At 41.2% G+C, this 26,250-nt stretch overlaps 1 protein-coding gene across 1 annotated transcript in view; it reads right to left on the minus strand.

Moving 5' to 3' along the window:
* Window positions 1-4,584: 4,584 nt before the first annotated feature.
* Window positions 4,585-26,250, minus strand: part of diaph2 (diaphanous-related formin 2) — a 352,442-nt gene continuing 330,776 nt past the window's right edge. Inside the window, exon 30 of the mRNA XM_070836524.1 lies at window positions 4,585-4,829. Within this exon, the coding sequence (XP_070692625.1) occupies window positions 4,765-4,829 (65 nt within the window). The 3' untranslated portion in view covers window positions 4,585-4,764. The remainder of the gene's footprint in view (window positions 4,830-26,250) is intronic.

The raw sequence follows: 26,250 nt of genomic DNA on the forward strand, positions 1-26,250 counted from the left end.
TTTCTGGATATGTATTTTCTGACTGTAGTAATTTCCCTAAGCTGCCGTTGGACATGACAGCATTATCACTTTGCCTTTGACACTTTGCAAGATAAAGCAGTGGGGACACAGAGGTCCAAATATGTTGCTTTTATAGGTAGGAGCTGTCCCATTCATCATGTGCTAACACCTAGAGCTTTCTGTAATCCCTGTCCATAAGTCAGCGTGGGGCAGGTATCTTCTGCCCTGCGACAAAGTAAACTGAGGATGTAATTTTAGACCTGAGTGTAAGGGAAAAACAAAAGGTGAAGACTTAAAAAAGCTTAAAAAGGAATATTTTAATACCTCTACCTTAAGTAAATGCATAAATAAATAAATGCAAGACAAACAGACAAGGAATCTTTCAGAAATCAGTTTATATAACAAAGTGGTTATTGTTTAGTATCATGTTCCATTACATATTCTATGGAAGGACAGTGTGCATAACCATTTTGTTTTTTCATGTTCTTAAGGATACAAATAAACTTAAAATGTTACAAATATAAATGTTTCTTAAGACAATAAAACATACTCGATGACAACAAGGAAGGTAGGCAGGGATATGGCAGCTTACACATCATGGTCGGACAGGGTTTGTCAACAGTTCTGAGCGTTGTTTGTTGATTCAGCCGCAATTGGTTTTCCACAAATCAATAGTAAGCACTAACAAAGTAGGAAAGAACTGGATATGTGGCAGCTGGAACTATTTACCAAAAGAAATACTTAGCAAATAGTTCACTGTGTTAGTGGCAATGTTGTATTCAAACATCTCAAACAACTCTCCCTCTGCCTGAGCAGAATATTTTGTGAGGTAAAGTGCAGTGTCAGTGAGTGTAAGTTACTTTGCAAACCTTTCTTTTAATCAAAGCGCTTGCCACCAATCACCACCAAAATGGCACCTTTACAGTTTTTGATAAATCTCTCATACCCCTGCCTCCTCATTCTTACAATTACCATGAGCACAAGTCATATCATAGGTTCAGGTTTGTTAGTTACAAGCTAAAAGACAATGGGATGATTGGCCCAAACACACAGGGGCCTGTTTGTCACACTAAAATGATGGAACAGTTCAGGTTCTTTGACCTGAGACTCTTCTGCTATTTTCTCTAAAAAACACGTCATTCTGATTATCCTAAAAGATGGAATGAGGGAGAAATACAACAATCACTTACAGGGATGATGAGGAATGTTGTCATTGTAGAAGTTTCTCTCTTAATTGGAAGTTGTCTGCTCTGTAGCTGCTTCCATGAAAGAAAAAATATTTCAACTTTTCATGTTTTCAGCCACTGCTTTCCAGCCATTTTATCTGTTGAATGGCAGCACACCTAAAGTTTTATGATATGATGCATTTTCCCTATTCAGTTTTGTGTTGCATCATTAAAACAAAACCAATAAGTGGTGATGCTGATTACTTTTGCAAGAAAGATGCACGATCTGGAACTTCTACAATGGCTAACACCGTAGCTCTTAGCTCGTTACGTTCTACAATGACAATCATGACAAAAGTTCTTTTTCTATTTTAACTCCAAATGAATGACATCTTTGAAAAGATGTTTGAGTGTTTTAGATAAAAAATACCACATGACTATCATTTTATAATCACATCAAAATCTTCTATTTTAAATGACAGTTCTTAATTGGATCAATGTTTATTGAACAATGGCTAAAATGAAATAAAAAAAAAAAATCTGTCTGTACAGTCTTTCTCATACTTTGACAAAAAGAGACCTTTATTCCCTTTGATATACAAAACAAAATAAAAAAAACAGGAATTCTCCATCATTGTATGGTGAGAACTGTTTCCCACAAAAAGAAAAGAAATTGGCACATGGAAGAAAAAAAATCAGAATTGATTTAAATAATGACGGAAAAGTTTTCAGTCAAATTATTCATAAGGAAATAAACACTGTAAGTGTCAACCACAAATCACTGGTTGTTTTGGCATGTACAGTATCCAATCAGAAGGTGAAAAAACACCAGTCACAGCAGACACAGGTGTTGATGGGGATGGAAAAAATGAAAAGTCTTATTCATCACTTTATACTGTACAGGCGTGGTGGTGTTGAGGACAAAGGGCGATTGCGGTTAGAAAAAGGAAATCACTGCCTTTGATGGCACATCTCTATCTCTGCTGTATACAACACATCCTTAAAACTCCTATCTGTGCAGAATCCCTTATGCGGAAACCTCATTCTCTATGCTTTCTCTGTGCGACTGCTTGAACCTTATATTCAGAGGAGAATTATTGTCTTCTTAAATATGCAGACTTCTCGGAGCATTGTGGATGCACCTTGAGCCGAGATGATGTGTAAAATTGCATTTTTAGAAGCATGCAGGCTGGGAGAGGAGGCATCATGAAACAGACACATCACAAGCTGCACTGGCAGATTGTTTAAATGAAAAATCTCCATCTTTTCAGCCCAGGAGTCAAGCACACTGAATCCTATTTTGCCTGGGTTCCTGTTCCGATTACTGAGCTGGCATGGTGCATACACACACGCACACACACACAAGGCCTAAAGCAGATTTATGGTATTACTAAAGTAGCTCGTGTTTTGGTAAAAGGGTCACTTATGCCATTAGTGCTGGGGAACTGGGGGGTGTTTGGAGACTCACTTGGTAAGACAAGCATCATCTTGTCGTCTGTGCCCCTTAGTCGATTATTCTGGTCGTGCCCACTCTCCATGTGGATTCAGTGGCTGTTTTTAGTAGCATCTGCTTACAGTTTAGGGCAGTGAGGGGACAGGGCCGCCCTAGGCATGAATATATGAATAAATAGTTCACATGAAGAAACTGTGTGACAGTGGGTCGTTACAGAGGAACAAAGCTTACAGAAAAGTTTCAACAATTTTGTACATGAAGACCAAACATCAGGGGCCAGATGCATAAAACTCTGTAGATTCACGACTTGTGTGTGCGCACAAAGGCAGAACTGTGCATACACATTCTGCTTCTCAGATTTATGGAGCTGCACGTACGCCTGTTTCTGTTTTATAAATCTCATGTTCATAAATGGACATAAAATTGCGCTTAAACATCTGTTTGCATTTCGTTACACTGCTCATTAATGTGAAGAATGACAAGAAAATGTGCAATTTAACCGATTGTGTTGCATCGGCATGGTTCTCCAACAATGATCAATGGTGAATTTATATAGCTGATATTGAAACAGACTTTACAGAGTGATTCACAGTTCAGGGTAAAACGAAAAGGTAATAAACGGGGAACCGACTGCTCGACTGTAAATAAACATAATGATGAAATTCTTCATAAATAAATTTAAATTGGGTTTATAGATGTGACATGTGTGTTTAGATTATTTCTCAAACGACCTCAACAAATAGTGTTTTACTTTAAGGTCTCAACTTTCATGTCCACCTCATCATTTCACCTGCAGCTCATATAAGCTTAAATACATTTCGCATTTTGTTCCACAATATAAATGTATCCATCGAAATGTCTTTCAAAGCTGCTTAGCCCTGTTTATGTTGATTACACATCCGTTCAAAATGGTAAAATATATCTTGTTGTGTATGTCTTGGTTTTCCGAAAGAGCTTATTTTTATATTTATTTTGAAATCGGGGAAAACATTTATTTCAAATCTGCTGCTGAATTCTAAGTGGAGCAAAGGTTTCACAAGTGGCCTCCAACCATGTAATTTCCTTTAAGAGCCTTCATATAAAAATATATACAGAATGAAATATTGATAATATTGATATTAAAAATGCACTACCTTAAATACCTTCAGTATTAAAGGTACTAAGCTTCCCCCCACTGAAACCTGTGCGACTACAGTGAAGGTCAAAGGGTCATGTTAGCACCTCTAGGCAGTCATATGCATTTAGAAACATGCCAGTCTTCCATGTTAACAGCAAAACCGACCTTAGGACAGAGATCAGCACCCAAAGGCATTGGTTAGATATTACACAACTAAAAATAAAATGCATCTTGTCAAATGGAGATTACGGTTTTGAGATCCATGGGTCACATGCTCTGAAGTATCGGTGCAGACAGCGGGCAGCTCTCGTGGCTTTATAGGATATGAAATGAAATGAAAGAGTTGATGTTGGTTTGAGGAGGGATTGACAGGAGGAAAAAAAAACAAGCCACCACTCGCCCATTATGTTAAGAGGTCAGTGACTTGTTCAGGAAAACGTCAGTAGGTAGTAGACTTGCCAACATGGGTGTTGAATCCCTGTCTTCCAATTCAAGGACAGCTGGCCCGCTGCCCCTATGCTGAACGTACTGCGTGTGGTATGTTTTTCAGGATGATAATCTTACACTACGGTGCAGTCCTTGGCAGAATGTCCATTTTCAACACACTCCATGTCTCACGTCAGAACTGTAAGCGAACTGTAGCATTATGATGAGTATTTTCAAACAGCAGCAGCCTTAAAAATCTTTTTATAAATCAAACCATCTGGAGTGGACATGAACATTTAGAGTGATGTGGAAGTATTGAATAAATATGTAAGGCGTCAGACGAAGAGCATAAAAATGAAATGTCTGTGTATGATGCATTGTAGCTTCAGCTGTGTGTGGCCTCTTTAGGCATTTTTGTTCCGTACTTGGTGCTGTGTGTATGTATGTGTGAGTTCTTTTGTTTCTGTGTGTGTGTGTGTGTGTGTGTGTGTGTGTGCGCCCCACATTGAGGGGTTGTCTGTCCCTTTTTCAGATGTCTCCCAGGTCTCCAACTCGCAGGCCTCTTTGGCACTTATCTAGCGTCTTGTGGTAGGCGCGTGTGATCATCGAGCTTGGTGATTTGCGTTGTGGCGTGAACGAGACCTTTCCAGGACTGCACGGCGGTTGTCTGTTGAGGGAAAAAAAAAAAAGAAACAAAAGAGAAAGAGTGAGACTGAGAAAGAACAAGAAAGTGTTGTCCCATTGATCCATATTGGCACATAGGAGCTCAACTAAATGAAAGACTGTATAGAGAAACTAAGGGAGGCAGTGAAAAGAGACGGAGAGGAGAGGAGAAACAACATGAGGCAAATCCAGGCTGATTGAGAGCGGAGCAGCAGGGGACGACGGAGCAACAGAAGAAGCTGCTGGAGTTGAGGTACTTGTGTCTGGTGTCATAGTAACTCCATTCAGCCTCTGATCCAAGCTTCCACTCAAGAGCCCCTCAACTACTCTCACACCAGATGCAAAGAAGACAAAGTAAATGCATGCATGCGGGCACACACACACAAACAATTGGAAAAACAAGTGGAGGCAGAAGAATAATAAGACAACATGTACAGTACATATACAACACTAGATGACAGTGAACAGGGACTGCAAGACTTGCTTGTGCTATACTGTCATTCAGGAACATGGTACATGTTACAGTAACAAATTTGATAGAACTTTTTTAATATGATGAAATGCATAATAAGTTAAACCACAAGTAAAAAACAAACCAAAAGAGGTGTAAAGTGGCTGCAATGCACTTAGTGATTGGTGGCACTCAGCGTTTCACTACAGCGTTTGTGGTCAGAAAGCAGGGCCAGTATCACTTCAGGTTCTCTCGGTTGCCAGTTCTATGACAGAGTCATACAAACACTGCCTCCCATGCTATCCAACCATGTCTGCCCAGAAATGCCCATGGCATCCGCTGGGCAGCCAGGTGGCAGGTGGGGCTGGACAGAACCAGGAAGCATAGCCATGGAGATGACTGCAGGCACACCCACACAGGACTCCCCGGTGTTTCCAAGCGTGCCGCCGCCACTATGCCCATTACTCAGTGCCAGCTGTAGGGTGCCAGGCGTCCCGGGCTGGGCGTTGTTTAATGGCACTTGCACCATCCATCATGTCAGGTAATGAGCTGAGAGTGACTGTGATGGCCAGGACCACATGCACAAACGTGTGCACACACAATCACACACACACACCCAGGCTCCCAGCATCACAGTAGAGAACAGAAAGCACTCCTTCAGATTGGATACAAAGCGTCATGCAGATGGTGCACAGGAGGAGAGAGAGAGAGAGAGAGGGAGGGAGGGAAGGAAAGAGCAAACGGAAGACAGATCGAGATGTTCTGAAAAAAAAAAAAAAATGAAAGCCAGGTTCTGTATTCTCTGCTTCTTTCAGTTTAACTTACATGGATGATCGTTAAAGTAAATGGCAGGGCTGCACTTTCAAAAACATCATCACTACTTATCCACTTCAACTTTATATCCACATGTTGTACTTTAGTCTGTAAACAAGACTTATATAACCTCCCTCCTTAAGAGACAAAAAGGAAGAACGGGGACAGAATTGAATAAGAAAAAAAGTAGATCATAAACAATCTATCCTTGCCAATCATTTGCAAGTCCAATTGCTGTAACCTCATTTCTGGGCAAACAGTTCCCTTTACCCTCAGTCTATCAGAGGAGCATAAAAAACAGAGCTGAGAGAATACAGAGCCTTTGTCTCTAATGTGGGGTCATCTTGAGCCACATCTAATACTGTAAATAGGGTGGGGAAAACAGCAGCAGAAAGGATCAAAGGAAAGACTATACAAAGTAGGCCATAGATGAATTGGGAGACAAGTTAAATCCTAAAAGACGGACTGGAGCAATCCACAACAAATCTGTAAAATTACAACTACTGATGGTTTGAATAAGGGCTGCACTAATACTGTTTTATTTTCCAGTCAAGGAAAACATATAAAAATAAACATTAGACTCCCATTATATTACACATTATGTACACAATACCCACCATCAAACCAATTATTGAAATATAACAGCAGTTTTATTACAGTAAGCCATAATTGTTATTAGCACTCATCACCTATACAGCGGACTTACAGTTAACCATGGTATTGATTCAAAGTGCAGGTGTATTGGAGCAGTTTGCACTTAGCAAGAGCAAACACTTATTGACTTTGTTATGGCTTTGACGAGTTACCAGTCAGCCATTTTCATGTTGTGTAAACTGAAAACAATGCAAACGCATTGCTTAGTGTGGCTACTTATTGAAACCCTACAGGGCCACAAAATAGGCTAAAATATCTTTATGGAATAGTGAATATAAAGTGCCCTTTTGGGGGTAATCGTGTCTTGCCCAACTGCCTGAATATATATGGGAAAGCTTTCCTCAAAGATTTCGCAAAAAGGGAGAAAAACTTCCAGCAAAATGCATCTCCCATCAGAGGATCCTTGAGCGGAGAGCTATTGGCTTCTCATAAAGACTTTTCTGTTCCTATCTTCAGGTGCATAAAAGCCCATCCTTTCCCACCCCACATCAATCTATCACAACAATTGAACAAACAGCAGCCATTTCTACAGGGAGAGAAACATTACTACTAGCCTCTATTGAATTGAATGCTTCAAGCACACACACATACATACACACACACACTCAAACTCACACTCACACTCACACTCACACACATGTACAGACAGGGAGGGGAACAAAGCGAGACTGGGGGGATAGGAGGAGAGATCTACACAAAAGACAAACTATGTTTGTTTTTTTTTTGCAGCACTGATTGCAACTCTTTCTACTTGCATTGGTTTTGATGGCTTCTTTACCTGCTTCTCCCAGAGGCCACATCTTTCCGAGTTACAGTAGGCACGACACAGAGGAGCACAAGAACAGGAGAAGAAATTGACAAAAGAAAAGCAAGTATTCCATGTTACAGCAGGGAGGTGTTGGCATACCAGAACTTAATTAAATGTTGGCTGGCAACGTCTCTCAAAATGTTACTAAATGCACAGAGGATTTGAATGAGGGTGGGCAGATGGAGGGGGAAGTCACTGACACACGCGCACAAATGAACATACTCTATCTCTTTCTCGCGCGCACACACACACTGAAGGAAATACATTGTTGCTTAAGTGTTCAAGCGGGGCACAGAGAAACGGCACAGTGCATTGCTTTGAGGAAATCTCACACACACACACACACACACGCGCGCACTCCCCCTCCGTTTCTAACACACACAAGCACATCCTTGCGTGTATATCATGATGATCCCTGCCACAAGGGAGAGGCTCTGAATAAGACAAGGGTAATAGGAGGAGGAGAGGACGCCAAGATTACTAAACAGCTAAAGCAGAGGCCTTAAGCCGGCGCAGTCAACTCCAACCTTCTCCTGTCTGCTTGGAGGGCCTCCAGTGAGATGTCATTTCATGTTATGATAGACGATAGAGCCGTAGTTTCCCCAGTGGATCCCCCAAAAGAGATTAAATATCATAATGACTTTTGTGTTACTGTCATCTTTGGCTAATTACGTGGAATTACATCATGATAAGGCTCTATGATCCGCAAAAGAAGGAGAAACTGCCAGTCATCTATCAAACGCTTTCAGCATGGGATACTTTGAGGAATTACCTCTCAGTGGCCAGTATAAACAGGAAGCCTTTTGGAGGGATTATTCTGTGTTAGTTAACTATCGTCTGGGTAGAATCAGACTCTGGGCTAACATCTAAACATGGTACTCGCATTCATCAAGATCACAATAACAAGGTCAGGTTCACATAATCACCAATCATGTGTGCAAATAGCTGCAGAACGCAAACAGGATGCATCATACAGGGGGAGTGGAGCTGCATCTCTTGTAGAATATCTTTGCAAATCATGCATTCCCAGTGTTTTGTGATAAACAAGTCAACAACGACCTGATTTCTCTGACATGTTATTGCCTTTGTCTAATTCTCTCTCCAAGTCGCTCTGCACTTCATATTTTGATGAGGTAAAACATAATGGAGGTGATTAAATCTCTGCTCTCTGTGCTTCAACACGTTGTGTTTGCTTCTCTGTCGAAGGGGAGAGCGTCTGCAGCACTAGCAGCAGCAACAACCGCAACCTTCTATCACCTCTTTTCATCTCCTCCACCTCCCTTCCCCTCTGCCAGCCTCCAAGCTACAGAGTAATGGAACTCCCTACACAGAAACAAGATACGGTGTATAAATGGGATGCAGAGGGAGAGATGCTATTTCTTCGTACTGAAAGTTATGGGCCGGGTATCGCAAAACTACAGTTGTGGCAAACACAGCCCTTCATTCACTGGTAAGAGTAATCACCCCAAACAAGGAGCAGGGGAGGGAAAAAATAGAGCAACTGAAGAAAACACGAGTTTGGTTTTGGAGAGCTGGAAAAAAAAAGAAGGGGAGAGGGACGATGGGGATGCAGAGTCAAAAAAGAAAGACTGTCACTGAGCCTTTTCTATCTGACAAATAATCAACACTTATACAAAGCAATGCATTGTAGAAGATGAAGGTCCCAACATGTCTCAGCTACTGCACTAAACCGCATATGTTAGGCTCATTTTTTGGCTAATCATCTTTTCGGCTAGTTTTTTGTCTATTTTTTTATAGGAGAATATCTGTTTTTTTTTCTTTAAAGAGCAGATTGATTTGAACCAATTGATTTTATGTCCCCATGAATCCAATGGTTGTTGTTTTCCCTGCTGCAAGAAAACTGTTCACAGTAAACAAATGCCTTCAATAATTATGCCTTTGTGGTAGAGGTTTTCTGAGTAAGTAAAGAAACAAAATGAACAAAAACAAAATTAAAAAGAACAGGAAATTGTTGAATTATGCAATGGTTGCATTGGAAATGGTATTTTTAAAATCCACCTTTTTGTCATTTTGTATCTATTAATACATATGTTAGTGTGCCACATTAATAGGGAAATAATTTAATTATTGCTGCTTGCAGTAATATAGTACATGGCCATCGCTATGGTAGATCCATGCTGAAGAAACAAAGGTGTAGAAAGAGTGAAACACACACTACAATTTCTACTTTGTCTCATTAAACGGATGTACATAGAGCTCTTCAATGTTTCTGCTGATGTGTTTAATATTGGGATGATTAGTTGACTCCATATTGAATACCCATTTCCTTTCTTTTCATCATAATTTTTTTAATCTAATTTATTAGATTGACACCTCTAGTTTTCCTCAATCTGCCTCACCAACGTTTTCATTTATTGATTTCCTTTATGTCCTCGAATGACTTTCACAAATTTCCCTGGGTGATAAACATGTTACTTTCAATCACAGTTGACTATACATGACTTGTAGATATATTATTCAGCTAGAAACACATCTCTGAGTAATTAGTGTTTTCTTTCTTTAAAAAAAAACAACAAAAAAAATAGTATCACCAAAATGAGGGGAGTTTACAAATGTCAGGGGATCTTAGAGCAAGGGGGCAGTAATTGGTGTGTTTATCTCAGCATGCCAGAGCGGGCCAGATCAGAATGGCACGAGAGAGGGAAATGCCTAAGACAGGCCTGGATAAAACATGCTGAGGCAGGATGCTGTGACTCTCCCTCTGTCTGTGTCTCTCACTCCCGTATACGCACGGTCTCGCTTTTTGTCTTTTTCAATTTTCCTACCAACTCCCACTTTTCCCATTTTAATCCCCCCTTATTACCGACATTATCTGCAATGTTTACAACAAAAAGTTGGCCACTTGTCTTTTCTAAACATCCAGGAAGCACAGAAAGCAGTCTAAACACTAGCAACAAAATTTAACATGAAATGGACTCTAAATCTCCTAGTATTCAGATTAGGCATTCATGTATACAAGTTCACGTTCCTGCTTGACAGTTTGTGTACAAAATTTGGAGGCAAAGTGAGTTTAACTGACAATCTGCTGAGATAAACGGTAATGAGGAGAGGTTTGCAGAGAGCAGGGTGGTCATAACACATGCAATCGGTTTTGACAGCGCTGGGATGTCTTTAATCTTTCCATGCTTCTATCACCACTCTATCTCAGAGGGTACTGTGATGTGCATGCCTGGCAATACTGGTGAGTGACCCAGATAGTCAATACAGCCATTCTTTACTCCAACAGCCTCTCACGACTCACTATCTCTGGATTCCATTTACGTTCCAGACTTCGTGGGACAAAAAAAAAAACTGGGCTGTGTGTCACGCCAAAAAAGAAAAAGAATTGATTTTCATGCCATCACCATGCTAACCACTTTTGCAACTAGCCTGTCTCTTCTTGTAGCGGTTATTGTAAGACATACTGTACGTAATTGCGGCCCATTTCTCTGTCATGTTTCCACATACATACAGTATAGAATGTGCACACATTCATTTATTACAATTTAACAACCCCAGTGAAAAGAGCTTGGTCTGAGAGTTATACCTCCTGACTTTTTGGTACAAAATGTCTTAAGAGAAAGAAATGAATGGGAGTTTTCACTGCACATGTTCGTATACAAATGCTTATTTTTAGAGGGAAGAAAAGTACTAGTTTATCGCCACAGTAGGTAAGCTTTGACAGGTCTCTACCAGGGACGAAACAGCAGGAGAGAAGAAAAGAGGTTTTTACGTGTGTTTGTGCATGTAAAACCTGTGTGTACTATATACACTTTTAGCTCTGCATGAATCTGTGTGTGTGGTAATCTCAAAAAAATCCATCGTTCTCTTTGAGGCCGGGCTAACATTTGTTAAATTTTTGATTGAAAACAATGATCTTGACAGACTCCAGTTAGAACACAATCTTCATCGAGTCCTCAGCTTCAGAAATCTCCTTAAAATATCTCTGCTGGATTTGATTCCTCAGTCACGGAACAATGCCTCTTGGCATTCTGGGATGCAGCGGAGGCACACACAGCCCAAATGAACAGTTATATGAAAACACGCTTGCGATCGATCAGTGCCTGAGGCAAAACTCCCATTCATGATTGTCCTCTCAGCAGTCAAGTTTCAGGAGGCAGGCTTCAACCTAAGTATAACCATGAAAGAAAACAAATATCCTCGAGAGTAAATTCCTGAAACGGCTAAACATTGCCTACCTGTTTGCCTGGAGTTTGAGTTTACTTGACATTATCTCCTTACTTAGGTACAGCACTGAAGTATACAGTGTGGCCTACAAGTGTAGTGTTATCAGTATGTGCAGTACTTTATGTGCAGTACAAGGAGCAGGTGCATTTCTACAACCTAAACTCTGCAACACTAACAGTTCTTTTCATAGTCAATGAATCTGTATTCTTTTGATTATTGCTTTGTCTATAAAATATGAGAAAGTCCAAAGCGACATCATCAAATGTCTCATGTTGTCTGGCCAACAGCCAAATAGCTCAAATATTCAATTTACAGTATTGTGAGCCCATCTAAAGCATCATATTCTCATATTTCACAGCCTGGAATGACAAAATTGTTGAAGATATTCTGTCTTTGAATTGGTAGAACTATTAATTGACTAAGTTCTACCAGCTCTACCTCCTTCATTCACTAGAGTAGACTTAAAGCATGGAAGACTAACCCAGTGTCAGAATATGTACACTAGACAGAAGATTCTGATTTGGGGCTTCACCAGCAGCCTGAGACTATGACCACACGGCATGTAGGAGCCATGGAGAGCACAGATGGGGCCTGTAGCAGAGGCCTGTGCTTCACAGGCCTGAGCCAGGAGAGAGAGAGTAATCCATCAGGCCAAGGCACTCTGGTGCCTAGGGGGGGCAGTCACTGACCCTACAAGACTGATTGGGCCTCAGTGGGAGGCCAGACCCCCTGACTACATGGACATCAGTGTCTGGCTTGCTCCACTGAGGCTGGATCTGAACTGGACCGAGCCAAAGCGGTGACCTGCTTCCATTTGGATTCTGTGGAGGGAGCTATCTAGATCACAGATAATGTTCTGCAAAAAACATGTTTTTGGAAATACAGTCTAAATGTTAATATTTTAACTTAACTAAAACTAATTAAGCAAACAACACTTCATATATCAAAGTAGGTCACCCTGCTACCATAAATAATTCAGAACCCCGTCCATATATTTCGCCTCATGTCAACACTGAAACTGACATAACTGTATTACTATAATTACAAGGTGCTGTAGTTAATACAGTATTAAACTTTAGATGAAGTGATAGAAATCTAATTACTTTATCTAACGGTCTTCTGAGCCGACGAGGTCAGAGACAGCATCCGCCAGACGAACGATGTTACCTGCGGCAGCCAATGCAAGCCACATGATTGACAGGTGAATGAGTAAACAGAGAGATAGTTAGACAAATGGAAGCTAAGATATAGTTTGACAGACAGATGGGAGCGTAAATGGATGGTTTGGCAGCATGATAAGGTAAATAGGCTGATGGATCACCAAACAAATGTGGGAGGAGGAAGGAAGAAAATAAAAGAGAAGAAAAGGAAAGAATGCCTGCCTGCAGACAACAAAAGATAGGAAGCCAGATAGCCTGATAAACACAGATGGATTGTGTTGATACACATGGAGGTGGGGCAAGATCGATAGATTGTTTTATTCTATTTGCTTGGCAAACTGGAGATTTGATGTGGCTGGTATCAAGGCGATCTGTTTCTGACGAAGCCAGGCGTGACTGTTACAGATGGCGAGATAGTGACACATCTCAATCTTTGGCTAGCCTCAGTGCAGTCTATCTTAGCTGTAGTGCTAGCACCCCCCACAACTCCAGCACTTCTGAGTGTTATCAGAAATACACTGAGTGCAATGCAGCATTTCCTGTAACAGTATTTCAGTTTGGGAGGGGTGTAAATTAGCGAGTGCGAATAACATGGTGAGGTACGGATGCCACTGGGTGTTAACCCCTGACACTGGCAAGGAGCTACAGCTTGGAGAGAATAGGGACTGGGTGGCTTAAAATGGAGAACAGGTAGGATTCTTTGCTTCCACTCAGATTTGAGAAAAACAAAATGGATGCCTTGACAACCCGACGCCTCATTACTGCTGCTTGCGTTTATCATGTCAAAATGGTAGACAAGGGTATGTGAAGTTTAGAGGCAAAGGCTCTCCTAGTTAGAAAGGTGGCTTTTCTCTATGGCTGCTTGAGGGACATGGGGGTGCACTGCAACAGCCTTGATGAGTGTTGCAGGGCTTATAATAGACAGGAAAGGCCCAGAAAGCATGCCCTTTAGAGGTGCAGCATCTCTCACTGTCTGACAGCTTACAGGGCCTAGGCTCCACAATGACACCTTCACAGTGCACTCAAGATGACACACAAACACACGCTACCAGGTGCATAATGCTCAGACACATATCCTCAGAAACACAAATAAATTTGGCAGCACACGCACACAATTACACACAAACATACATAAACACATGCGTGCGCACATTGACGGTCTCACACACACACACACACACACACACTCTAATCCATTTGCAATGTGGAGATAATACCTGACAAGCTGAATCTCACCATCATGCTGACAGTATTAATACTTATAAAACAAGCCAGGCTATAAAAACATCCAGCATTCACTCCAAGAAGGGGGTTATGGAAACAAACATCTGTTTGTGCCATGTTAAGGAAGCAGTACAACTCCCTCACTGTAAACAAAAATCCAGCTAAAGCCCCATCTCTAGGAATAGTGTTGGATTTCTGTCAAAGCCAAAACCACCAAGAACCAAGAAGATAAGTAACCTGAGGTGGGTCTTTGAGAGGAGTTTGCAGTGTGTGTGTTGATCCAAGTACACAAGGAGGGAAGCATTACCAATCACTCTTTTTTAAAAGAAAAAGAAAATCCTTTTCCTGTTACAACTGCAACTGTTGAAATGATGAGATGATAAATAGCTGAGTCAATCAAAAGAAAATGAATTGGCAACAATTTTGACAATCAAATCATTTGAGTCATTTGATGGTGTTTTTAAATATAAACATATTTGCTGCTTCTTCCTGGTTTTGAAATTATTGAATTATTGAAATTGAATATCTGGACTGTTTTGGAGTGTTGCTCTGACAAACAAACTCAGACAATTTGGGCCCCAGGAACATTCGATGGACTTTTTTCTCATTATTTTTTGACATATTATGGACTAAACAATTCATCAGTTAATAAAAAAAAAACTAAAAAAAAAAAAACATAGACTAATCGATAATGACAATATCTTTTAGTTGCAGTCCCTCTGTATCGTATAGTCAAATACAATAACTGATACAATAGTACAGCTTACCGTACATATTGTATTAAGAAATAACTTTCTGGTTTTCATGAACACGCTGTACTGTAATACACACATTGATCATTACATAATCTATTTACAGTAACTCCATCAGATTAAGATGTAGAGGGCAAAATCAAAGTTTAGACAGCGTGCCTTTGTTAGTGATGGCCCAGTTAGATAGAGACTTCCTCAAAAAAATCTGCAACTGGCTAGACAGCTGCTACAAGTTTTCCAGTAACAGTCCAAGCCACCATCAAATCTCAGGATTCTGTAAGACCCCTCACCACTGATGCCTTAACCAAGTTAATAAAACATGGTGTTGTGTGTTATTTATTTAGTAATTCCCTTTCTGATGTGTCCCAGTGCGCACTGAGAGTGGTGGTGGAGATCATAGAAGGCTCTGCAAGCGAGCAGCCTCGCTCTTTCCTCCATGCCATCACCATCAGACCCATTTGGCCATGTGAAGATGCTCCCCTCTGTTCACATGGGGGGTGTTGCGTGGGTGTGCTTCCAGAAGGACTTTTCACTTTCTCTTTTAATATAAATCATTCATACAGAGAGATGCTCCCTGCCATGTACACAAAACACCACAGCCTTCCCTGTGATGGTCTACACTTTGCTACCTTCATGTTTTTGCTTGTGCATCTCCTGTGCGGTTGTCAACGCGAGTTTTTGTGTACAAGACTTAAAGTGGAGGTGGTAGACGCAGACCATATAGACATACTCGCCAAAGAAGCAGCGGTAAAATAACTTTTTGTAACTTTTAAATCAAATGATCAGAAACTGCTTCTGAAATTCATCATAATTTACAGAAAACCATTATAATCCTGTCAGTTTCTTTTGATATTTTTTGTGATTGTCTGTCTCACAGGAAATTTCAGACTTCAAAAGGTGAAACAAGCTTAAAGAGAAAGATAGCAATTTATTCATCGTTCTAAACAAGGTTGTCTGTGACTGATAACCTCACTTGCAGTCATGTGGTAGAGTAAACACGGCAATTAATCTGTCTTCCTTAACAGCATGTGACAGTCACTGTCTGTCAGAGCTCCGCTGTCCACAACTTCAATGGAGCATTAGGCTGTGTCTCTTCATACATTTGTGATTTACATTATGTGCTTATACGAGTGTTTGTGCATGTGTGCTAGTGTCTAAGAGAGGTTGTGTGTTTATTTTTTAACTGCCTGCAGGTTGACTACACATACCCACCGACCAGACATCTCAAGCGACAATGGATTCTGTATGAATGAAAAATGCATCTGTCCCCTTCACTTATTCATCAAGAAGGAATATTTTCTGCAGGGATGCCCTCTAGAGATGTGGCGCTCACATGCCAGGCGGCCCGCCGCCACTTTACCCACAAGGTTTTCAATAAAACAAGCAAACAACACAATTCCAACACCTATAAATAAGTGATCGTTCCTGAATAAAGTGCTGTACACAGAGCCCCTCACTGAGGCCACTCATCACACTTTAATAGCGCCCTGTACCGGCCAAAGTTATTTCTCTCCTCTCTCCTTCTATCTTTCTCTATCTTTGAGCAGAGTTAGGGAACAAAGTCAATGGAGGTAGCTGAAACGGGAGAAGCAGAGGCGTATTCAGATCATCATCATGCCATCACCTGGCTCAACACTGGTTAAGATACAACACTATCTGTTTCATGATTTATGAGGCTATCAACATGCGCTTTCCTCCCTCCTCTCCCTCTTCCTTTCTCTTTCACGCACAAAAAACTTCCCCCAAAAAAACACTAACACTTACATGCAAGCACACACAAACTCTTTGAGAAACTCTTTCTGGAGACAGGTTGTTCACAGCAGTTTGAACATTCAGAGTGGTGGCTCGCCAGATGCTTGGGCGTCTGTCAACGTGGTGCTATTGTTAGCTAGTTTTTGATAAGATTTACATGGCAGAAAAGCCATCAAATAAGATATACTACTGAGAATATGAAAAGGGATCACACCTAATCTGCACACCTGCGTCTTGGCAGTGCTAAGTCTCTTTTCCATCCAGACCAACACACGCGCTCGCAGACGCGTGCGACCACCCGCCCATACCAACACAATCAAGACTGCAAACTTTAAGCGCAAATCTGGGAGTTACACAGCAGCTTGAGTCTGATTTAGATGTTGGTTTTCCCAGAGCTCATAGGCTCACAATTACCACACTTGTTCAAAAACTAACTCACATATAATACACGACTCAAAGTTGTGCATGCAGACAGGAGCATTACACAGTACTGTAAGTCCTCTTATATCATAAGATAGAAGTCCTGTAAGTCTTCTTATACCATGAGATATAAGAGGACTTACAGGACCGTGCTTGGTCCATTTCTGTAGCTTCCACCTGCATTTCGGCCAGAGGAACCATCTAGTTGCGGTTCGTCATTTGCAAAATAGGTGTTAAACAACGTGGTTGCTTTTAATTATACTAGGCTAAAATGCCTAATCCTAATTGTTCTCAAGGTGAAATTTAAATGTGGCCTTTAATGCTCTGAATTAACTTTTAGTTTCAAATTTAGTTCCTAGGGCCCTACTTTCTGGTACTATGCAGCTGAAACGGCCCATTATACTTTTTCTCTCTCTGGCTGATGTGTGCATACACACACACACACACACACACACACACACACACACACACACACACACACACACACACCACATCAAACCTGTGCTGATTAGAAAGGAACTGGGTCACTTGTGCCCTGGCTAGTGGCACTTTCTGCTCTGGCCCTATAAGCCCCTCAGTTACCCAGAATCCCTTGGCATCCATGTCAGAGCCAGGGCCTGCGGCAACACACCTGTGTCCACACTTCTTCACTGGGATCAATTAGCATTAAAGTTTCAGAGCTGCTCTCCCGCAGTGTGGACATAGTGTACACTGGAGGGGTACAGCCTGAGAACAGCCACAGAAAGAGACTGACGGAGACATGGGGAGAGAGATAGATTTGTAGACACACACCAGAGCAGTTGGAGGGAGAGACACATACACAATCGTTCCTCTACTCTTAACCCTGTACGACCTGTTTTTTCTGGGTACAGTTCCAGGGGTTCTGGGTGTTTTGCGTGTAAAGACTAACAAACAAATCACCACACTTTTAAGAGATGTTTTCACTGCAAACTTCTAAAACTTCAAAACACTGAAATACAAGACTCACTCATACTGCTTGTCACATTCTATCCAGACCAGGGCCAGCACGTCCATGAGCATGTGTTGTATCTTCTGCTGTGGCTAAACCAACATTACATGCCTGCTGCTATGCTTCATCCTCCGTTCCACTGAACTGATCTCTTCACCGCTTTGCTAATGCTTCCTTCTTCTCACACATGTAGACAAGCTGATTGAACTTTGACTACTTTTTTTTTTTACATAAGGAAATGTGGCTGAATCGGGTTCATTAAACGCACAGTATGTAATTTCTGCTGCTAGGGGTCCCTCAATCAAAACAATGATCTGTATTGTATCTATTCTTTAAACCACTTTTATCATGAACTATGTTTGGATTCTACTACAATCTGCTTTGTGAAACTCTTATAAGCTTTATGTTTCATTATTTCCACTTACAGACAGAGAAGAAAAACTTTTATGTTCTGTCTTTTTTTATTGTCAACATCATTTTGGCACATTTTCAAGTCTCATAAACACAACTGGACTCTACAGAGGTCATGTTTTCGCACTTGCAGTATATGTCTTTGAATTTCTGCCACCCACAGGTTATTGTTTTTGTAATCTTTAACCTAAGCTTAGCATGTTACTCAAAACATACAGAACTCATGTTCTCAGGTCATACACAGAGTGAGTGAGAGAGAGAGAGTCCTGCTTTCATCCAAGTTAAACCACAAATATATCAGAGCTCCCATCTTCCACGTTATATCAAACATCTTGTAGCTAGTCACCAACAAATGGATAGCCAACAAGTAGGCGGAAGCATTTGTTTTGAAGAGACTGTACAATCCTGGGGCTTTCGCCCTCGGGGGGCTTCCCCACCACTGTGTGTCAGTTTACAGGAAGCGTGAATGTGTTTGTCTGTGTGTCCCCACCAATGTCTGTTTGTGTGTGTGTCTGTGTGCGTGTGCCACAGAGGAAAAAGAGCACTGAGGGCAGCTGTACCTGTGCTGCCTTGTAGTTGTCTCTTGACAGTGCCCTTCACATCACAGCATGGGTCTGGATGTTGGATCTGACAGAAGTGACCTCCATGCCACATCACCCTTACAAGACACACAAACACAGCCTACACATAAACAGACGCGTACCAAACGCAGACAGACAGATCTATACACACACCTGGTAGCGCGCTTGCATATATCGAGACAGATTCAGACAAAAACATGATGGCACACACAAGACAAAAGATGCCCATTAAGATGTACATAACATGCCATATATTCTAACACATTCATGCAGTGTACAACCACAAACTGCACAACACACTACCCCCTCTGGGCTCCTTAGCCACCCAGCCCCCCTGTCAGACAGCTATCAATAGGGATTCCAGAAGAGCGGCTGCTAGACTGCATGGGTAAACAAAGAGGGGATAAAAAAGCCTGAATCAAAGGCAGAGTGGGGACCCTGTTATTCTCCCTGAGCAGGAAATCATTTGCTGGCAATTTGTGACTCATTTTGAGTGTTTTGTGTGGGGGTGCTTTCTGACACATGTGATGGTGATGGGGAGGTAGACTGAAGGGAGTTGGGTTTGGTGGTAAACTTTGACTTAAATATTTAAAATGTCAGGCCGTTTGTTCTTTACAACGCTGCTATTTCCAGAGAATTGTTGGCTAATCAGAATTGGTGTTGCTTGTGTCAAATGGAGAGCAGTAATTGATGGGATTCAGTGCAGGCACAACTCACTGTGATTGATAGGAAGTGGAGGAAACACTGAGACTTGCATTTTCTCCCTCTGTAAATAATAAACAATATACGTCACTTATGCCACTGTGTGGAATAACAGTAGAATGATTATTTCATTTGGCATCTCTTTCCCAAACTCTTCAATCAATACTGTACTAGCGCAGCCACCTTCCTCAACTGATTAGCCTTATCTTAATCCCCATAAACACAATGTCATTACAAGTAAATCCATTTCCTCAGAATTCTTTCCACCAATGACATATTTTCCTGACCTCCCCTAAGCCTAATTGAAATTAAGTTAGGTGACCTTTGAGGTGCCTATGGGGACCTGCTTGTTCCCCTTGCCCCTTACTATATTTCATTTGCTAGAACCTCATAAATCAGCCTGTTGAATTGGGCCGTGATGATGATCTCGACCTTTCTCATGACATTTCCAAATGTCCACATCCTCTACCTAGGATCATCGCACCATGAAAGGCACCCAACCATAGTAAATCAAGATGAGAATGAGTCCACTGCACCAACCGCATAAACAAGTGCCATTGATTGTCAAAAGTGCTAACCTGTGTGCAGAGCTTCATACAAGGCAGTTTCTCCCTGAGAACACGGCATATTACTCATATGTCGTGAGAGTGTAAAGAAGCTGTGGCTCAGGAGGTAGACCAGGTCGTCCAATAATTAGATCAGCAGTCAATCTCCGGCTCCACCAGTCCAAGTGGGCAAGATCCTGAAGGTTGTGTAAAAGTATGTGTGGGAATGATTAGCTCACCCTGATGAGCAGGTTGGCATCTTGCATTGTAGCCATCAGTGAATTAATGTATTAAAATGTAATCTAAAAACGCTTTGAGTGGTTGGGAGACTAGAAAGACACTGCATAAGAATGGTGCATTTGCCATTTACTTTGAGAATGCTCGGTCAAACAATTTTCCAATACACACTTGAGCGCTGTGAAGCAAGGCTTTAGATTTGGTAAGGACATCATCTAAAATGCTGTTGTTTGAAAGAAAAAAGGCTTATCATTCAGGCCAGGTGGGTTTACATGTTGTTTGCTGTAGCACCCTTTGAACAAGATCCTCATTGTATGCAAATCGAGAGATGGTAACAACAAAAGTAGCTTTCCATTCTGTATTGCTGTGCATTTACTATGTATAGTCTACTGAAGAAATCGTCTGTGTGTGTGTGTGTGTGTGTGTGTGTGTACTGCAGGGAGAGAAGTAAAGGTCCACTTGTGACAAGCCTAGTGGGAATAGGAACATCTGGTGGACCGGCTGCTCCTCTGGTTAACATGCTCCTCCTCAGTGGCCCCCGACGACACACACCCAGGTACCACATGCACACACATGCAGATACAGACACATACATATGGACTCAAACAAAGTCCAGTACATGTACATATGTGTACAAACACACTCAATCTCCTTTCCTGGCAATTCCTGTCATATACTTTTAATGTGTGTCCATTATGCCAACACCATTATCACAACGGAGAGAGGTATAAATAGAGAGCCTATCATTCATGGAAGGATGCTAAAGAGCAACTATGTCCAATTTGCACCAGATGCTCCTCAGAGCCAAATTAAGCTTGCATTATTACTGGTGGAAAATGTCATGTTATTGGCAAGGTGAGCTCTCTCCACTCCAATCCTTGTTCTCGATGTAGCTTTGCATGGATTTGTGCTGGCTCACTCCCATATCCGCCCTGTAATCGACTAAATACAGAGCCATGCCTTATTCCATCTTTCTCGCTCTGTCACTTCAACACACACACACACACACACACACACAAACACTCACACATTTAAAGCCATCACTCATAACTCTGCTGAGCTTTAGTGAAATGTCATCCCTCCAACAGTGGATGGAACATGGCCTCAATTAGCAGTTCCTTTACCTTCGTTAACTAAGTAATGTTATAGGCTGAGGTCACATTACTGCTGAGTGTATGGTCGTGTAACAGAAGACGACAGGAAGAGTGGGTCACCATTGTTTCATGAAAGGTTGAGTTACTTGATAGAAGTGGCAGCAGTCTTACTAGAATGATTGCTTACCGCCTCCAGGCCTGGCATTTGGCGCCCTAGGCGAGATTTTGGACTAATAACTTCAACCTCCCCTCACGGCCAGCCTCTTCTCTCTCTTCCCTAAACACACATACCCATATTTGTTCTATGTCTGCAAGGACCAAAAGTATATTTTGAGGTCAAAGCTTGTGTTTACAGTCAGACAACCTAAGACCCCTACCTCAGAAATAACCCAACATTAACTGGGAAGTTATGATCATCATTTTTTCCAACTCTTGCTATCATCAGGATGGTATTTGGTCCTCACAATGCTAGTAAGAACACATGAACACTAACATGCGCACCTAATCTCCAGCTTTTCTGCAGGCTGCAACCTGGTCTCACCAGAAAAATAGGTGAGAGGACAGTGTATGTGTGTGTGTGTGTGTGTGTGTGTGTGTGGCAGAAGTCGTATTCACTTCCTGAATGACCCTGCCAGCCTGAAGACTCAGCTGGTCTCCTGCCAAAGCCTCAGCACCCTTCCTTCACCAATCTATGTAATGGCCGTGCTAATGATGGTAAAGCAGCCGGTACCTTAGAGAGCAGTAATTTAGACACTGCTAACACTATCGCCAGTGCAGTCATTCCATGGTGATGATATGATCCTGATATCAGCCACTCCAGTGTTTTCTTTGTGGCGACATGACAGACGAGGATAATTAGACAAAGAGCATGTGCACACATACATTTTCACTAACTTGGTATCTGAACAGAAAATACCACTCTAGACTTATTGTAAGTGTTTACTTTCTCAGCTGTTTCTCATGGCTAAGAAAAGGAGCGTATTGATTTTTCTTTTCAGAAAAATAATACTGAAGAAGAAAGGAACATAAATAAAAGCAAGAAAACTAGAGAATGTTATAGAGAAGAGGAGGGAGGGTAGAAGGCATCAAGAAAGAGAAGAAACATGAAAAGGCTTTTTAATGTTATTGGGGAAAAGAAGTGAATAGAAGTATTTTTACACCCAGTGTTCATATGATCGAGCATGTGTGGAGCGATGAGTTGGATATGCATCGATCTTCAACAACGCAAGTAGCATCTGAGTAGACTGAGCAGTCGCCCACTGCAGTTGATGATCACACAAACATTTCACCAATATTGATTAAATTAATGCATGCATCTTGGTAGTGGTAATAGTGCAATGAAGAGGCACAAGGCAAAGGGTCTACAGTATAAGTCATGTTTCAGTGTCTTCCAACTTTTTAAATGTTGTCACGAGAGATCTGGTGTTGCCTTTGTCAACAGTTCAACTGATTCTTTGTGAGCTGATGGTGTTATAAGACAGACATGTTCTTTGATAAATATCCCTTTTTTGATGCTTTATTTGTCTTTAATAATTTAAACACAACCTAGTATTTTATGTTCTTTGATAATTGGCAGTGGTATAACAGTAGTCACAATAATGACCCATGAGGTGTCCTGATCTAGGACAATAATGGAGTTGGTGGAGGAAACTCCAGTATGTGGTGTCTCATCTATTGCTTTCTTAAATCAAGACATTGTTTGGTGTTTTATCGCTTCTTTAACCAGATAATTTTTACTTAAATGAACTCGACTCTTTTCAAGCAAATACATGAACATCTGTACTGATTAAAAATATAACCATGGATGCATCAGAGTGAGCAACTTAGACACATGCCGAGGTAAACCAAAGTTGTCCAAGTAGCTGCAGCTAATTTGATTGGGATACATTTTGACAGAAAATAAACTTTTAATGAAGAGCCGTGTGGTGGGAGAAATTAGCCATTACCCTACAGAGCTGGCATAAAATGTTTATAAATGACAATGATGTTGGCACTGACTGTGAAGGAAGTGCAGAGCTTGGGGAACATACTGACGTTTATGCTGTCAGAGAACAGGGCACAGGGTTTACCTCATCTAGGAAGGTAGACAGAAAGAAAAGAAAGGGAAGGAGAAAGAGAGTGACAGATGAAGAAAAAGAAGGAGGAGCAGGGGGGGGGGGGGGGGGGGGGGGCATGCGAGAGATTGCAGTTATGATGTGCATGAGAGAGGGAGACAGTGAACGACAGGGCGAGAGAGTTTAAAAGGCACGGCGTCTGTTGGCTGGCAGGATGGACGGAGGGAGAGAGGGAAGTATGCGACAGCAGAGCGTGACAAGTGCGGCAGAACAAACCGGTGGTGACTCATGGGCTCCTTCATTCACTACTGTGATCAGATCCAGCAGGACAGCCCACCATATGGGATGGCACAACTTATTCATCCAATCACTTGGACTATATACAAGACCAGAGGAGGAGAGGGGATGGTGTGTGTCTGTGCGCGCTGAGGAGAAGGTGCCTGAAGGTCTCTTGGATATGACAGTAAATGAAAGAGGAAGTGAGGACAACAAGGCTATTAGAAAGAATGTAATTAATCTTCTAAAAGCTCGACATTTGTGAACAAATGAAAAAAAAGGCATAGCTGTCACAGGGAATAACAAATTGCATCATAAAAACATGCACCCTGCATGATTTGTTTGTTTGAAATTATAAAAACCGATCAGTTAATTGAAGCCCTTTGTGTGTCCCCCATGATGCTCCTGTTAACACCTTTTTTCACTGAATTATGTCCCATTTATATCAAACTGTTGTCCTAGAAACCCGACCAGTTCTGCTTGCAAACATGAATACATCACAATTAAATGGGAAATTCTCTGATACTAAAATTAGCTCTTGTCTCCCTATACTCTCAGATTATTTGTTTATCCTCTTAAAAAAATAACCCAAACACTGACTCTGTCATCCAGATGACATATTGAAAAGAGTCAAAGACATTAAACAAATTAATAAATAAAAGCTTCTGAGCATATAACGTTGTGATAATCACTCCTGTCTTTTCCAGGCCTCCGTTAAATGCAGATTAAGGCTAAGCTCTAAGAGGTGAAGGGCCTGGCGAATTGAGCCCCAACACACTAAGCACAGGAATAGAAACAGACATAATCTAACCAAAGCCAGATATTTTTGTGAAGAAAAGAATGTTTCTATCCGGTTGGCAAGAGGCATCGTAAACCCTTTTATAAGGTACCTAAACTATACTGTGCTTCACTGAGAGCAGAACCAATTTGCTTAACTTCACAACATGCAGGGGCCCTCTGATAAAAGTGTCTGTCCTATGCTGTGGCTGGCAAGATATTGTTATCCACTTTGTTCCTCTGCCACCTTGCCAGCTTACTTAATTTTTTTCAAGACAGATAGTAATCATCGTGGGGTAATTTAGGGATTAGACCTAGAGGTGTATTGTAATCACATGCTTCTGGGGTAGGACGACAGTCATTCGGGATAGGAAGGAAAGACTTTCGAAGATATACCTTTTGTCTGTTATCTAAAACAAGGGTTCTTAGAAATCCTCAGGGCCAACACCCAAATAAAGAATTTGGTTTTTCATAGTACCAGCATACATTTGTGCCTATACACGGGCAAAACTTATGTGAAAATGCAGACTGGGAGCGGTTTCAAAACTGAGTATAGAGCAAGATGTACATTTTTAGAACCTCAGCTGATTTTACTTATACATGTATGTAAGAAATATTCCTAAATATGAGGAGGACATTACTTCACTAACATTACTTGGAATATGATGGTAATACATTCACTCATGACAAGAAATAGACTGTATGAATATCAGTATTTATCAATAACCTTTGTGATGTGACATGCAAACTTAGATTGTAACTGGAACACTACAATATACACTTCAACATTCACTAAACAGCCACACCTAATTCCTAGTTGTTCATATATGAGAATTCTGTGGGAAAGTCAGAGGGTAGCATTAGCTAAGGTAAAGAAACACATTAAACATCCCTGGAGGTTAGTTACAGCGTTATCACATTGTCAGTGAGTCTTATTCACAGCCAAACCTTCTGCCTTCTTGTTCCCTCTGCCCTATGCCACAGGCTCTCTTCTATTCTTAGATCCTCCACTCCAAATGATCTACTTTTCACTTTTTTGTCTCCATATTGCAGGAAATTCAGGTGCGGTTCAGTTTGGCAGGTACAAACCTGCACTTCAAAGAGTATATATGTATTGAACAAAAATGTAATATCATGTGGTATCTTGTCATTGTTGCTCAGCTGTCTAAAAGAACGAAATGTCTTCTACCAATGAGATTTAAAAAATCCATTTACTATTTATGTATTGTCTTTGGGAGAACCCAACATCATCCTAACACTTTTGTACCAATTTTAGTATTTTACCACATTCTTACTATACAAACTGCATAGCAGCAACATAATAATGTAAATAATTATGAAATTAAGTAGTGCAATATGCTTTCAGTGGACAAAGAGACAAACCAACACGTCCTTTATATTATTGCCACATAACGACCAATGAAATGGAAAAGGTGCTGACACCACTCAAGTGTACATACTATATAGCTACTGACCTTGTCAAAGAACAACAGAGAACTGGTAAAACCAAGATGTGGTACTGACATGTGAAATAAAAAAAACTTGGAAGCATGAGT

This window comes from Pempheris klunzingeri, chromosome 9, assembly GCF_042242105.1.
Source record: "Pempheris klunzingeri isolate RE-2024b chromosome 9, fPemKlu1.hap1, whole genome shotgun sequence".
In the NCBI taxonomy this organism is placed as follows: Eukaryota; Metazoa; Chordata; class Actinopteri; order Acropomatiformes; family Pempheridae; genus Pempheris; species Pempheris klunzingeri.